The 14,416-nt window shown below is 41.2% G+C and overlaps 3 protein-coding genes across 3 annotated transcripts; 1 reads left to right on the plus strand and 2 right to left on the minus strand.

The window, feature by feature from the left end:
- Nucleotides 1-1,168: 1,168 nt before the first annotated feature.
- Kaz-m1 (Kazal-type protease inhibitor m1) lies at nt 1,169-1,922 on the minus strand. The gene is made up of 2 exons (XM_064698426.1): nt 1,579-1,922; nt 1,169-1,517 (listed from the first exon to the last, which is right to left on the minus strand). Exons 1-2 carry the CDS (start codon nt 1,790-1,792, stop codon nt 1,261-1,263), a joined length of 471 nt encoding a protein of 156 aa, XP_064554496.1. The 5' UTR covers nt 1,793-1,922; the 3' UTR covers nt 1,169-1,260.
- A 5,178-nt stretch (nt 1,923-7,100) lies between these two features.
- E(spl)malpha-BFM (Enhancer of split malpha, Bearded family member) lies at nt 7,101-7,891 on the minus strand. The gene has a single exon (XM_064698453.1). The coding sequence runs from the start codon at nt 7,758-7,760 to the stop codon at nt 7,311-7,313; it is 450 nt and encodes a 149-aa protein (XP_064554523.1). The 5' UTR covers nt 7,761-7,891; the 3' UTR covers nt 7,101-7,310.
- A 5,417-nt stretch (nt 7,892-13,308) lies between these two features.
- On the plus strand, nt 13,309-14,178 carry E(spl)mbeta-HLH (Enhancer of split mbeta, helix-loop-helix). The gene has a single exon (XM_064698473.1). The coding sequence runs from the start codon at nt 13,312-13,314 to the stop codon at nt 13,945-13,947; it is 636 nt and encodes a 211-aa protein (XP_064554543.1). The 5' UTR covers nt 13,309-13,311; the 3' UTR covers nt 13,948-14,178.
- Nucleotides 14,179-14,416: the final 238 nt, after the last annotated feature.

Genomic DNA, 14,416 nt, shown 5'->3' on the forward strand with positions numbered 1-14,416 from the left:
AGTTCTTATGGAGAGCTTTGAAAATAAGTTTGAAGCAAATCGGACACAACTTAAAACTTCGCCCAAAAAATCTTTAAATCGCATTCCCCCCGAAGAAGTTTGAATTCTGCGAAAAGTGAAAAACACGTCTCAAATGAATTTTCATATAGATACTTGGAAATGAATTTGAAGGCGAAACGTCACCCACCAAATTTTTGACCCCCATTTCCACCAAGGAGGCATGCATTTTCCAAAAAGTGGGAAACACCCCTCAAATGAATTTGAACAAAGACCTTTGAAAATAAATTTGAGGCCGATCGGATGGTAAACAAAAAAGTTACATACAAACGTTTTTCGCGATTTATCCACACTTGCGGGTGGAATTTCCCGAAACCCCGTCTTAACGTGCACCTACATCACATAAGGTAACTACAGTGTGAATTTCAGCTTCCTAGCTCATACGGTTTGGGCTGTGCGTTGATCACCAGTCAGTCAGTCACTCAGTCAGTCAGTCAGTCAGTCAGTCAGTCAGTCAGGACAAACAGTTTTATATATAGAGATTAAACGATACACAGTTTAGATAGAGTCTAGATGTATATGTATGCAGCTTGTAAGGATTGGAATAGGAATTTGAATAATAATTAGAACGATAAGTTTTCTACGTTTTATCGAACCTGACAGACATACATATAATATGTGCAAGATATATATCTTAGCCAAGCGACCGTGTTTACATACAACCCACTTTTTCCTTTATGAGCTAAATTACATAGTATCTGTATATTATTATAGCTCATATATCTATCTTATATATAAAAAAAAGCTCTTAAAATGTATAGGGACTAGACTCATTTGTTGCTTTATGAGCTTTGGTTCATACCATATTTAATAATAATATCTATATATTACTTCCGTTAGCTCATAAAGCAACATGCTTGACATCGCTCTCAAGTTATCCATTAATAAAAATAATAAGATTTATTTATGCTATCAGAAACCATCCCGAAATTGATTTGAGCTTGGACATCTAGAGCCTGAAAGTATTTCAAAATTGATTTAAATAAGGGCCACATAAAGCATCCGTCGCCAGGAGCAAGAGTTTTATGACCATCTATATTTATTTTTCAATGATTTGCCCATCTCCATCTTTGCCCCTTTTGAGTAGCCTATTGATTTATATGATTCATAGTAGTTTTCATATTGTTAGTTCAATATATATATTTTTGCAAATAAGCAACTCTTGTGTGCAAAGGACATGTACTCCAGTTTTATCCTGACAGTTTAACAGGTTTCGGCTTTCAGAATGCGCAACAGCTCAGCGGGTGCGACTCCGGCGAAATTCAGGGCGCAGTTAAAGGTCTCATAGGTGCACTCGTTGGGCACGAGACCACGGTACTTGCCGTTGGTCACACAGATAGGCTTGTAAATCATGGCACAGGGCTTGAGGCAGCTCGGCACGTCCAGCTTGACATTCAACAGTTTGTGAATATCTTCAACCTCCTTGGAGCGGCACCAGGCCATATCCGTCAGAGCAAAGGCTGAACAAAAAAGAACGTTATAAATATAGAGCGGGATGTGGGAATCGATTTGTTTACTTACTCGTTTGGGCATTGCGTTCGCGGCGACAGTTGCTGGCCTGCAGATTGCAGGCGCTGGCGAATTCCTTGAGATTGAAGCCATCCGAGCCACAAACCGGCTGATAGATGGCAGGACACATCTGTGGACAATCCGTCTGGTTTTTGGACACCGTGTTGGCGGCTATGCCGGACAGCAGCGCCAGGCAGCAGTAGAGTGACAAAGTTTGTGATTTCATTCTACGAACTTTCAGTTTCTTGGAAAGTTCTGTTGTTTTCCTTTTAAATATGTTTAAATATACTTTTTGTTATATATTTGTTTAGCTTGTGGGCTACGTGTGCTATTTGGTAGCTATTGCTTACAATTGCTGTGACTGTTTGGAAATTCATTGATTTATATATATATTGCGGCCACTCCAGCAGCTACTGACACTCTCTTATCAGCAGCGCGCCAGCTGATAGCACAATCGCAAACGCTATCGAAGAGCGCGCAACAAGAAACGTGTTTATTTTGGTCTACAAAGTTCTGGCTCGAACCATGACCGTGATGAGTAACATTTTTTTATGCTCTAATTGACGTGTATTGACGGTCCTGTCGGCCTCATGCCATCAGCCATCAGTCTATCAGCAATCAATAAGAATCAACATCTTTATTGTGCTGTTGTCAGTTGGTATCTTGTTTATCTGATCGAAACAACAATTAAGTTTTTTTTGTTTTTTTTGGCGATAACTTCGGGGAACCATTCGCTATAAACACATCGAATAGATGTTGCCACTAAAATTTATGCGATGTCATTAATGCATTTGTTTGTCATTTATTTTTTTGGCGACGAAGTGCTCTTCTTGGGAATCTGCGTTGTTTATGTAAACAAAACACATTTTATTCGGAACAGATATACATATTTTCGTTGGAACTAATCAGTTGTTGTTACAAGTTTTGCCAGAATTTCTTGGGAGTTGAAGATCAGAAACTTTTAGTTAATTAAAAGATAAAACGCATACAATGCTGGGAATATCCCAAAAAAAAACCTTATTAATTAAGTAGAATAATGTACAACGACCCGTTTTTAGACCTATTAATTCTAATTGGCATTCCCCAAAAATTGCAATTTGCGTCTGCAAAGTGCAAGATCTTTAGATATACATGTGCACAACGTTAGTTACTTACTGGACTTGTTGTCAATCTACTTGGTAACAGTATTAGGGCACTTAATTAAAACGAGAAAGTTAGTATATATTTGGCACTCCGAAGATTTAATACTCCTGTAGACATTTGCCATACGGTTTTGCAGATATGTGAGAGTAGTGAATGTGCGAATAGTGAAATGCTGAGGTTGATGAAGCTATCTTGGAAAACAGAATATTTTACCATGCAAAAACTCATTTTTTGCCGAGTTTGATCAAGATGTCTTCACAAACAAAAAGGTTTCCATGCTAGAATCTACTTTTTGACTGATCGTTCGTCTTGCAGCTACATGGTATTGCGGTCTGACCCGGCCGGTTCCGATATAAGTATGTACTGCCTGCATTAGAAACACGAACATTTGCTCAAGACGATAGCTTTAACACTGAGAGACTCGTTTTCATAGGAACAAACAGACAGGTGGACATGGCTATATCAACTCGGCTGTTGATATTGATCTAGAATATATAAACTTTATTGAGTCGCAGATGTCTCCTTCTATGCGTTACACATTTCATGACAAAATTATAATACTCTCTACCAGGGTAAAGTAATTAAAATTTAACTGAACGAAGAAGTCACAGATGGACTACCCAACGGCTTTCAATGATGCGTTCTCTATGAAGAGTATTAGCAACTGAGTAGAGTAAATTTCTTGCAATTTATTGTTGCGGCTTTTGAGTCAGCACAGTCGCTTAATCAAGGTTACGCACAAGCCATGACCGATCACCATTGCATCTTGAGATCTTATTTTTTTTGAACCCGTTTAACTACACTCAACTAAGCAGACTAGAGGTGAAATCATTTACCTGGATCCAGTAACGCGTTTGGCTAGTCTTCAAGTTGTTTGTTAAATTATGACCTATTATAACAAGAACGACAACAATAAATTGATATAACTAAAGACAGACTAAAACATCGTATACCATCTGATGTCAATAACAAATTACTCTCTAAAGTATGCTTCATTAAAATAGATTGAGATTCGAAGGATAGATAAAATCATAATTAGAACGTGCTCAGAAAAATAACAAGAAATTTAATTGCTAGCTAGATTTTCTGAATATTCTAATGGAAATAAAATAATAAATATTAATAATAACAATATTTATTTTGACGAAACGGACGAAATATATTGGAGAAAAAAAGTGGTATACTGTGTTTTAATTGAAGCACAAGATATCAAAGACCTTATACAAATAATACAAATAAAAGCAGGTAACAGAATTCCAACAACTATAATAATAATTATACTACAAAGAATAATATTAATAACAAGCATATTAAAATAATAATAACAATATTAAAAAAATAAATAATATACATAAGTAAATAATACGTTAAAATAAAAACTAATAGTAGTAAGAATAATAAAAAATAATAATAGTAATAAAGGTAATAATAATAATAATAATAATAATAATAATAATAATAATAATAATAATAATAATAATAATAATAATTATAATAATAATAGTAATAATAATAATAAAAATAGTAATAATAATAATAATAATACTAATAATAATAAAAATAATAATAATAATAATTATAATAATAATAATAATAATAAATATTAATCATAAAAATAATATTTATAGCAATCATATTAATATTAATCAAATATTCAGTTTTAGCCGGCTCCCAAACTTAATATTTAATAATAATAAAAATGCCCAATAACTGTAAAAGTTTAATTTACATTGAGTAAGAAACTGTTTTTCCCAATTTATCGAATTTTGATTTTTGTTAAAAAAAATAATAATATTCACTCTTCACTTTTTATAATAATCGGTACATTATTAAGTTATCAACACTTAGTATATGTATTTGTGTGTTAAATATAATATTTATTTTTAGTTTTAATGGTAGACTGCCCTTTCGCTTAGTTTTGTCAGTAATTACATTTTGTTTATTCCGGCTGCCCACATTCTCCCCCATAAATTTAATGGTAACATTGCAGCGGGCTAATTTGAGGCAACAACCGCCACACACAAAGTGCTTGGATAAAAAAAGAAAAACAAAGACAATGGCAACAACAACCACAGAGCAGGCCAGATTCAAGTGTCAGAGTCAGAGTCAGAGTCAATCGCAGTCGCAGACCCGGGCCTAATCACCGTTTAATGTGTTCACACACTTGTTGCTCGCGGCGCCCTTAGCCAACAGGCTGGTCGAGCATAGACATGGTCAAAGAACTGGCCAACATTGTTGCTACTGCCGCCGTCGCTGCCAACGCCGCTGCCAGCGCCGCTGCTGTTGGCCAATCAATGACCGCTAAGCGCATGCCGGTCACGCACGCGAAGGCCGCCGCTCGGCTGTCGCTGTGGTTAGTTTTTTCAGAATTGGGCACAGAGGCGTACATTAAACCCCAGCGCACACAGCACACACCACACACCACACGGGTACACAGTACCTGTGCCTGTCCCCAGTTCCCAGTTCCCAGTCTCAGTCTCAGAGACAGAGCGGCGCACAGTGGGCACATATGCAAACGCTTGTAAATGAAAATGAATAGAGGGGGGAAGTATACGGGCTGAGAGATGCCTATCGCAGCGTTGGCAATCATCATAAGCATTATCAATATCAACAACGGCATTCCACGATGGTTCTTTCTTCCAATTCTCTGCCGCAGCGCATACGAAATTAATTATGCGCTGTCGGAGCCAATTTAACAGAAACTTATTCAGCTACTTAATTTACGTCACGGCGCTACCAGAATTTTATTCCTTTTTATTTTCTACGTATTTTTTTCTGACATCAATTTGCATTTTTAGTGTAGGAGAAATGCGTTAGTGATTGATAGAGCGTAAGAGCAAGGGGGGGGATATCAGATTGGATGGGAACGATTATCTTTTGCGGTACTGTTTTTATGCCCAATTTCAACGTCCGCCTCGAAACGCCTTGGCATGTGACTGTTGTGTGTATTCTGTGGACAGTGACTGACCCGTGACTGGAAGGTGTTGACGTCTACATGTTGCATTTTAATTGTGGCTTTTGATATGGGTTTTTTCCTTTACTCCCTGCTCACCAACGCCTTCTCCTGCCGACTGTTGGTTCTTTCTTCTTTCTAGAAAAGCACATAAATAAGTTGTACGACACGCGGCGACAAGCCCGTCCAAGAAATTGCCGTGAAGTTATGCACACCATCTCCATATTAGGGCACACAGGTGGCGGTGGCCTTAGCCAAGGCAAGTGACAATTGCAATAATATGATAGCAATGCTGATGGAGTGGCAATATCTCATATTGGCAGGCTGCCAACCTAACCAAAGGCAAGGAATGCGTGCTACAGAGGGCAGCTCAAGACAAGGTCGACTTATGAGAGAGTGCGAGGAATTTAAATTCGATGAACTCGTGTGGATAAGGATGAGACAAATATTCATTTGTGTTTTCAAATCTGATGATTTATCAATAATAATTTCAAGTTTTCTATTTATATGGATAATAAATTTCATATTTCAAAAGCAAATGATACTTATTATATTCAATTTTTTTAATCTGGTATATTCAAAATAATTTTTAGTTTTTTCCAGGCACGAAATTTCAGGAACAGCAAGGGAATACGAATTTTCATGCAGAATTAATAATTCAATTTGCTTATTTCAATAAAATATTCTTTGAAAAAACCAAAAAAAGACCTTTTTAATCGTTTAAATTGTATGTTTTATGGTCCTATTTGAACTAAAAGCCTGTTAACCTATTTTATTACAATATGTTTGATACACTATATTTTGATATGAGCTCCCATTTTTTTCATTCTATCGTATTTATGATTTTCATTTGCATTCTCTACACTTTAATTTTTTTTTTATATAATTTATACACATTAAACAATTTTTACATGTTATTTAGAGCCATCCTCTCTAGTCTCATTTCATAAATTTAAATCAATTTCATATACATTCCAGAAGGATCTTCGGCTGTAATTTATCAACGAGTTCCAAAATTAGAATTCCCACTCAGCACACGAAAATCAATTGTCTTTGTTTTAGTAACAGCAATAATTTCAGATACATGACTCTATATCAACATGCCGAATAACTTCATTGACGTCACATGTCGAAGAAAACCGAAACTTTCCACAAAATATGTCTAGAAACAGCGCATCGCATCCAAAAATATGTATCTTATCTGTCACGTAGACGAGTGGAACAGATTTTATGAGCAGAACATAAACAGAATCTCATATCGTAAACATGTTGTAGCAGCTACTCAATTGAATGGAATGCCAGACGTCATAACAATGCCTAAGATGCATAAAGGCTGTGCATAAATGTTTTTAAGATCTGCTTTGATCATAAAACTGAAACCCAAAATCAAAACCAATTAGAAGCCAATGTAATTTGAGTTTTTCATATATTTTTTTGTATTTTGTAAAATATCTTTTTGTTGTTGTTTTTCTTTTTAAAGCTCTCATTTTCTATCACAATGTCTTAAGAACTAATGGAAGCGCTGGCATCGCTGAGTTGAGTTTGAGTTAAGATTAAGTACGGCTGCTGCTGCTGCTGCTACTGCTATCACAATGTTGTATGCATTTAAAGCTTGTTGATGTTTGAGGATCGGGCTTGAGTATTGGATTTAAGCCTGCGCCCAACGATCCTGGTACTGCATGAACGGATGCTGTTGGCTGGAGTAGCAGTAGGCGGGCTGCAGCAGATCAGCATCGACGCTGGCAACCGGCTGCAGATTGGTGGTCCAGAAGAAGGTGCCGGCCTCGGTGCGTGCAAAGCGTACGGGCACATAGATGTCCTCCTCGGTGTCAAGCTCTTGCTCTTGCACCAATTGGGCCAGTTTCTCGTTGGCGGCATTCTCGTCGATTTCGGCATAGTAGACCTCCTCGACCTCGGCATTGCGCAGATTGTCCACCGATTCGAGCGACTCCAATGAGTTCTGGCGGTGATGTTTCTGTTGTTGTTGCTTCTGCTGCTTCTTGAAGAACGTCTTCAAGACTTGCTTAATGCTGTAGCTGTTCTTCATTTTGTTGTTGTTGTTGTTGTCGTTGTTGCTGATGACGACTTGTTGGCACATTTTTGAATTTGAAATGGAAAAGCGTGTGTGTGTGCTGTGCTGGGTGTTGCTTGAAACGCTGACGATGTCAGAATGATTTCCCAACCGAAAGGCAACCGCTTTTATAGCTGTCTGAACGCTCCGCTCCGCACAGCGGCAGCGCAGCCAAACAAAATGCATTTCCTGTGGCCGCACACACACACACAATCACACTAACACACAAAGGGAGAGAGACACAGTTAAGGAAACGCAGAAAGACCCTCCGACAGACACGCGTACGTGGTACGCACCTCACCCTCATTGAAAAACGGCCGTGGCAAGAGAGATAAGACTTAGTTGGTTAGCTGGTGAGCGAGCGAGAACCTGAAATTTGAAGCCGCTGCGAGGCTCTGGTAAGGGCAGCAGGTAGCCAGAGACGAGCCTGTTTCCCTGTGTGTAGGAAGTCGGCAGTCGGGAGTCGGGAATCGAGAGTGGAGCGAGTGAACCGCTAAGGAAACGTAAATGTACCCCCGGTCCATACAGCTCTAAGGAAAAAAAAGAGAAGAAAAAAAGTGCAACTGTTCGGCTATACGAAGTGTGGGAAACAATTTTTCGGTACCCTAAAATGTTAAGGAAATGTATTCAAGTGGCTCTGGCACCGAACTGAACAACAACAGGCAGGTGTTCCTTCGAAAAATTTCTCACGACTCGATGGAAGACAGGACTCGAAAGCGGTGCCCAATATTTGTGCATGGGATCATACGGTTAAAAGGAGTGCAAATTGTTGTCCTAATGGGCAATCAACATAAAGGCTGTACCCAGGGGATACCAGAACCAAAATTGGGAAAAAAATAAATCCTGCATTCCCACGCATTGCCACAACATTCGTCCTGCATCGGTCCTGCTATTTATATTTGTATGGGCATTTCAAATCACTTGTTATGCCGTTTTTGATTTCCAACTTTCCCACACGGATTTTTTGTGGTGGAACTCGAACTCGAACTCGCACCCCGAACCTGAGCCCTGCAGCAATAAATGTGGCTGCCACTTGTCTTCGATTTCAATATAAATGCGCCCTTATTTGACGCTCACGCTCCCTTGTGAAATCTTATAGATATTTTAATTAATATTTCTTTTTCTTTGCGTGTGAGTGAAACGTACTTAATGTAGAGGGGCCAGAGGGACTCCCGGACTATCAATAAGTTGAGTGCGACTCAAAAGTGTGTGTGAAGCGCGCTGGCATTTGCTTGGGATTAATGTTCCAATAGGCGCGTATCTTGAAGATACTTTTTCTTTCTTATATTTAATGACATTAGATACCAGCCAGGGGGGGTGTTGCCTTGGCGTCTGTTTATGTTATCGTTGCAGCTAATGGATGCACTGTGTGAAATGCCTGGGCAGCCCTCACATCAAGACATGCTGACAATGTTTATCAGAGAGAAGAGTTGAGACCGAAGCGTCTGCATGTGTCATTTGCTGCTGGGGGGAGACCATTGACAGCTTATACTTCAGCCCTTGGGGGTGCAGTTGGCTGTAAGCCCTTTTATATTGTGTTGGTCTGGTCTCAGGCCCTCTGGTAATATGATATGTGCACTTGAGTAACTCAAGCCAGCGGCGTTCTCAAGATAATGGGCAACGTGCCAAGTGCTCGCATGTGTGTATACACACAGCGCAAACAGTGCATCATAAAAGCGAGCCACAGCCACCATTCACGAACTGAGCTGACCGAAAGTTGTGGCTGTTCGCCAGGTCAGGCGGTGGGGCGGGCAGTGTGTGGGGCGTGCCGGGATCTTATGTGATCTTAGCGAGTATGTGCTGGCATCCACAGCAGCCACAGACGCAGACGCAGCCTCGCTTTGGCGGATGGCAAACTGGTTTCCAAGCCGAGTTGCGACCATGGCTATAGCCACACACACACGCGCGCACACACGCACACACACACTCAGCGGTTGAGGTACGACGAACAAATGTGTAAAGTATTAAAAAGACTAAAAAGAGACCTACAAAAAACAAAAGCGTCGACCGCATCCTAAACAGCGGCCAGCAACGACTCGCCAAACAACAGCAACAACAACAACAACAACAACAACATGGGGCAACAGCAGCGGCAACGAGCCAGCCCCAACCAATCTTTTCAAGTTGATCCCCATCAAGATATTATTTGACAGCAATGAAACGACTGGCACGAGTTTGTTTCCCACGGTCTGGCACTGCGCATGTGTGTGTGCCTTGTCGAGTATCTGTGTGCGCCAGTGTCTGCCCCACTGCTCCGCAGTGTGCCTTTTGTCGGTATGGATGGGTTGCCGTCTCTGTCTCTGTGTGGGTTGCTGGCGGCGTTATGGAGCTGACGGTGTCGGGGCGGTCTCCAGGGGGGCGCTGAACACATTGCTGACGCTGCTGGCTCTGCTCTGACTGGGGCTCTGGCTCTGGCTGTGGCTGCTTTTCGCGGCGCAATAAAGTTGAAAGCGCACTGTTGGATATAAATTAATTCAACAACACGCTATAGTTGTTGTTGCTGTTGCTGCCCGGCTTGGTCTCTGGGCTTGGGCCTGTGCCTGTGCCTGTGCACGCTCTCGTGCTGTTGTTGCTGTTGTTGTTGGCCCAAAGTTGGTCGCCGGCGCAGCGGGGGCACTAAAATTCGCGCGTGCGTATGCCATCGATAAAAAAATAAAAATTGTTTTACAAAAACAAAAAAAAATAAAAATGCTTAAAAAACGACCAAAGCGGGAGAAATGAGGTCTTCGTTGTGCTTTGCCGAGAATTAATGTATGAGTGAGTGTGAATGTGTGCGTGTGTACGCGTGTGTGTGGGTAGTTAAGTTGGTTTTGGGCGACTGTAAGGAATGCGCTACGCATTTTAGCTGGGCATATAGCAAAATTGCATGGGCACACAGTGCGTATGAGTCATCCGAAATGTAATTAGACCCCTGGACTGGGCAGCAATAAAAATTAAAGTCCCTCCAGAGATTAATGCTAATTATGGCTGTTAAATGATATATATAGCTAAAAGTAAAGTTTTTTTGTTTTGTAATTGTTATTATTATAGGAGACAAAAAAAAAAAAACGAATAAGATTGGAATAACTCAGCTGATTGTGATTTAAATCAAACCAAACTATTTTGCTCTCAATGGATAATTTTTTGTACACAAAAATACAACACAAGTATATTATATATATACATATATACATACATACATATATTGCATATAAATAATAATTATTTAATTGATTTAAAGAAAATTTATAAATTTCTGTTGTTTCTCGCCCTTTTGAGATCCTCAAGCAATTTTGCATATTTAATGTATATTTAAATACACTTAAAAATAAATTACCACTATACAATTTAATGAATTTGGAGATTCCCATTGATATTTATAAGGAAACTCGATTTGTTTGACGAAAAACGTATTATCATGATTAATCACAATAAAAAATATGTTATTTTTCTTATGACTTTGACGTATGGTTAAAAAAATAAATGAATACATGGATCTATGGTATTTTTGAAGCTTATCTATGGTGTACAAGCCAAATACAGATTCATTTTTAAATGTGCCGCTTAAAATAAAAATGTATTTCGTTTAGATAGTTCATATACATTTTTTTATATGATATATGCTATTATGAACGCACGCATAATATTAATTTGGGACTGACAGATCTAATATTCTTGTTATATAGCAGCTCAAGGCAAGCAACCCCCATGAAATCGAAACCAATTGCGACCCCTATTCCTTTGAATATAATTCATGTTTTACAACACTAACAATCACACACTTTTCACTCTCAATCCAATTAGCCATTTCCGGAGCAGGCAGCTTTTTGACAGCGACGCGCGCCTCACTTAACGAACCAACAAAAACAACAACAACAATAATAACAACAGCAGTCGGACAAAATGAAGATGATGCTGTTAACATTTGTTAACTGTAGCTCATTTGAAATGCGTACAAAACGCCAACTTAATTTGTCTTGTGCTCCGTTTATTGTTGTTGTTGTTGTTGCTGTTGCCGTTGCTGTAGCTGTTGCTGTTGTTTGTTTTTTGATTTTTTTTTGTCTGGCGCTGATGATGCGCCGCTTGTGTTGTCATATTCAATGTGATCTCGTCGGTTCGGCACTTCTAATTAAGTGTTGTGAAATTCGAGCTGTGTGTGTGTCAAAGATTGCTATAAATAGCTGAATTGGAGATATGATACATGCATACATATGTATATTTGCGCTATAATTGTGAATAATGAATGAATCACAGATTAAAGCCGTGCTAAATATAAATATGTGCTAAAAAGTTCAAATCACTCGTGACGTGACAAAAGCCTCAAACACCCCACGAGCCGAATACAGCTGCTCATAACAACAGCATTTATAGCGTGTGCTAACAACAACAACAACAACTACAACAACAAACTGACTTTCGCGCACACGTCGCACAGACTGCTCTTGCGCCTGCCCAGTCAAGCCGGTAATTGTCTACAAATGGTAGAAGTAGTCCGAGCCATAAGCCGTACCCGAACCAAAAATCCAAAACAACAAAAAACACACACACACACATACCAACAGATCGCAAAGCCCGTGCAGTGGTCGTCGCAATGGGCAATCAAGAATAATCATGTAAACGAAAAGCGTAATGCTTGGCCCACGAAGCCCACGATCCCAATCAATGATCCATAAAGCGTTAAAAAAAAATACATGCAACAAAAACAAAAACAAAACAAAGCAACAACAAAAAACTGCTGCGCGATGACGATTCCACAATTATCAGCGTGCCATAAGCTACTGCAAGGGTGAAGGCGAAGGCGAAGGCACATGGCAAGCTGAAGCCAAGACAAGACCCAAGACGAACCAGCACCAGCAACAGCACCAGCACCAGCAGAGAGCTCTCAGCTCAAGTCCAAATACCCGGCCACATACAAATGAATTGAAATGCAAACATCTTGTTATGGATGGAAGGCATGTGCTCGCTTGGCTGCCGCTCTGCCACAGTCAGAGCTCTTAAGGCGGGCCGTCAGACCAGGCCTGGCGGACGGCGGGACGGACAGCCAAAGACCCCAAGCATGCACAATCAGAAGAAGTCAGGCCAGGCAGCCAGCCGTCGTCGTCGTCGTGGAAATCGGCTGCGAAACAGTTTCCCACGGTATAACAATCACAACTCACACAACCGCACACACACGCACACGTACACACACATGCATGCAGCCAGATAGAGGCGCAGCCGCGGCTCAAGTCATTTTATTGCCCTCACACACAAACACACGAGAGGGTGAGAGAGCGAGAACGAGCGATGTTGTCTGAGCGCACACAGCGCATACGTAAACAGAAGCCAGCAGCGACAGCAGCAGGCGCAAGGGAGAAAGGAACTTTAAAGTTGGGTTGCGCACGAGGCAAAATGCGCATCTCGCTCGCACTCGGTGCCGCAACGAAATGCGGTCCGAGCCTATAAAAAGCACGACGCCAACAGCGAGCTGAATCATTCAAAGCTACGACTTTGCTGCGTGTGCAACACAGAGCAACGCACGAAGCGCAAGAGATTCAGAAAAACATACTCAAGACCAACTGTGGATTACGCGTGATATAGTTGAGTGTTTCCCATAGACAATATGGTGCTGGAAATGGAAATGTCGAAGACCTATCAATACCGCAAGGTTATGAAACCAATGCTGGAGCGCAAACGTCGTGCGCGCATCAACAAGTGCCTGGATGAGCTGAAAGACATCATGGTGGAGTGTCTGACCCAGGAGGGTGAGCATATTACGCGCCTGGAGAAGGCCGACATACTCGAGCTGACCGTGGAGCACATGAAGAAGTTGCGCGCCCAAAAGCAGCTGCGTCTTGGCAGCAGCTCGAATGCCAGCGTTGCCGGCGATTCCAAGCTGAGCATTGCGGAGAGCTTTCGGGCCGGCTATGTGCATGCTGCTAATGAGGTGTCCAAAACTCTGGCTGCGGTGCCCGGCGTCAGCGTTGATCTGGGCACGCAGCTAATGAGTCATCTGGGCCATCGACTCAACTACTTGCAAGTGGTGGTGCCCACGCTGCCCATTGGCGTCACCGTGCCGCTCCAGGCAAATGATGAGCTGAGCAGCAATAGTAGCAGCAGCAGCAGTAGCAGTCCATCTCCCGATCTCGTTACACCGCCGCCCTCGGAATGCGACAGTGCCAGCGGCAGCTGCAGCCCAGCGCCCAGTGAGGCCAGCACCAGCTCCAACAGCTCTGGACCCATGTGGCGTCCCTGGTGAACGGATTGCAGGCGGCAGCCTTGAAGCACAAGGCGTTGACAACTTACTCACTTGCACTCAATTGGACAGCTGTTCGCACAGGCGCGCTGGATTGGAAACCGTGCGCCGACAGCTTCACTGCAAAGATCTTTGAGCCACTCAGCTAGAGCCGACAGCATGGCTAAAGAGTGTCGCTACATTTTCATGTGCACCCAGTGCAATTCAAATCAGAATAAATAAAATATATTCATATATGTTTGAAAAAAAGAAACCCTAAATTTCATTTAATTTGGTCATCTCGAGTTTCAGCAAAATGATTCAATTTCACGAGGCGCCTGACTGCCTGCGTCATTCTGTCCAGCAGCGATAAGCGCAATCATCAATGAAGCCCTTCCGGAGGCGACGGGCATACTATAATGAGCTCCATAGAAATCCAAATCAAAACCGCAGCCGGAAGTCGCTAAATATTTTCCCACACTCGGCCTCTCCA

Source organism: Drosophila montana, unplaced genomic scaffold, assembly GCF_035044405.1.
Source record: "Drosophila montana isolate Dmon_TW-CO22-7 unplaced genomic scaffold, ASM3504440v1 contig_778_1, whole genome shotgun sequence".
Classification (NCBI taxonomy): Eukaryota; Metazoa; Arthropoda; class Insecta; order Diptera; family Drosophilidae; genus Drosophila; species Drosophila montana.

Coding starts and splice junctions, on each gene's coding strand:
- Kaz-m1 (XM_064698426.1), bottom strand. CDS start 1,792: ATGAAATCACAAACTTTGTCACTCTACTGCTGCCTGGCGCTGCTGTCC. Junction 1,518..1,578: donor CGAACGCAATGCCCAAACGA/GTAAGTAAACAA, acceptor TTTTTTGTTCAG/CCTTTGCTCTGACGGATATG.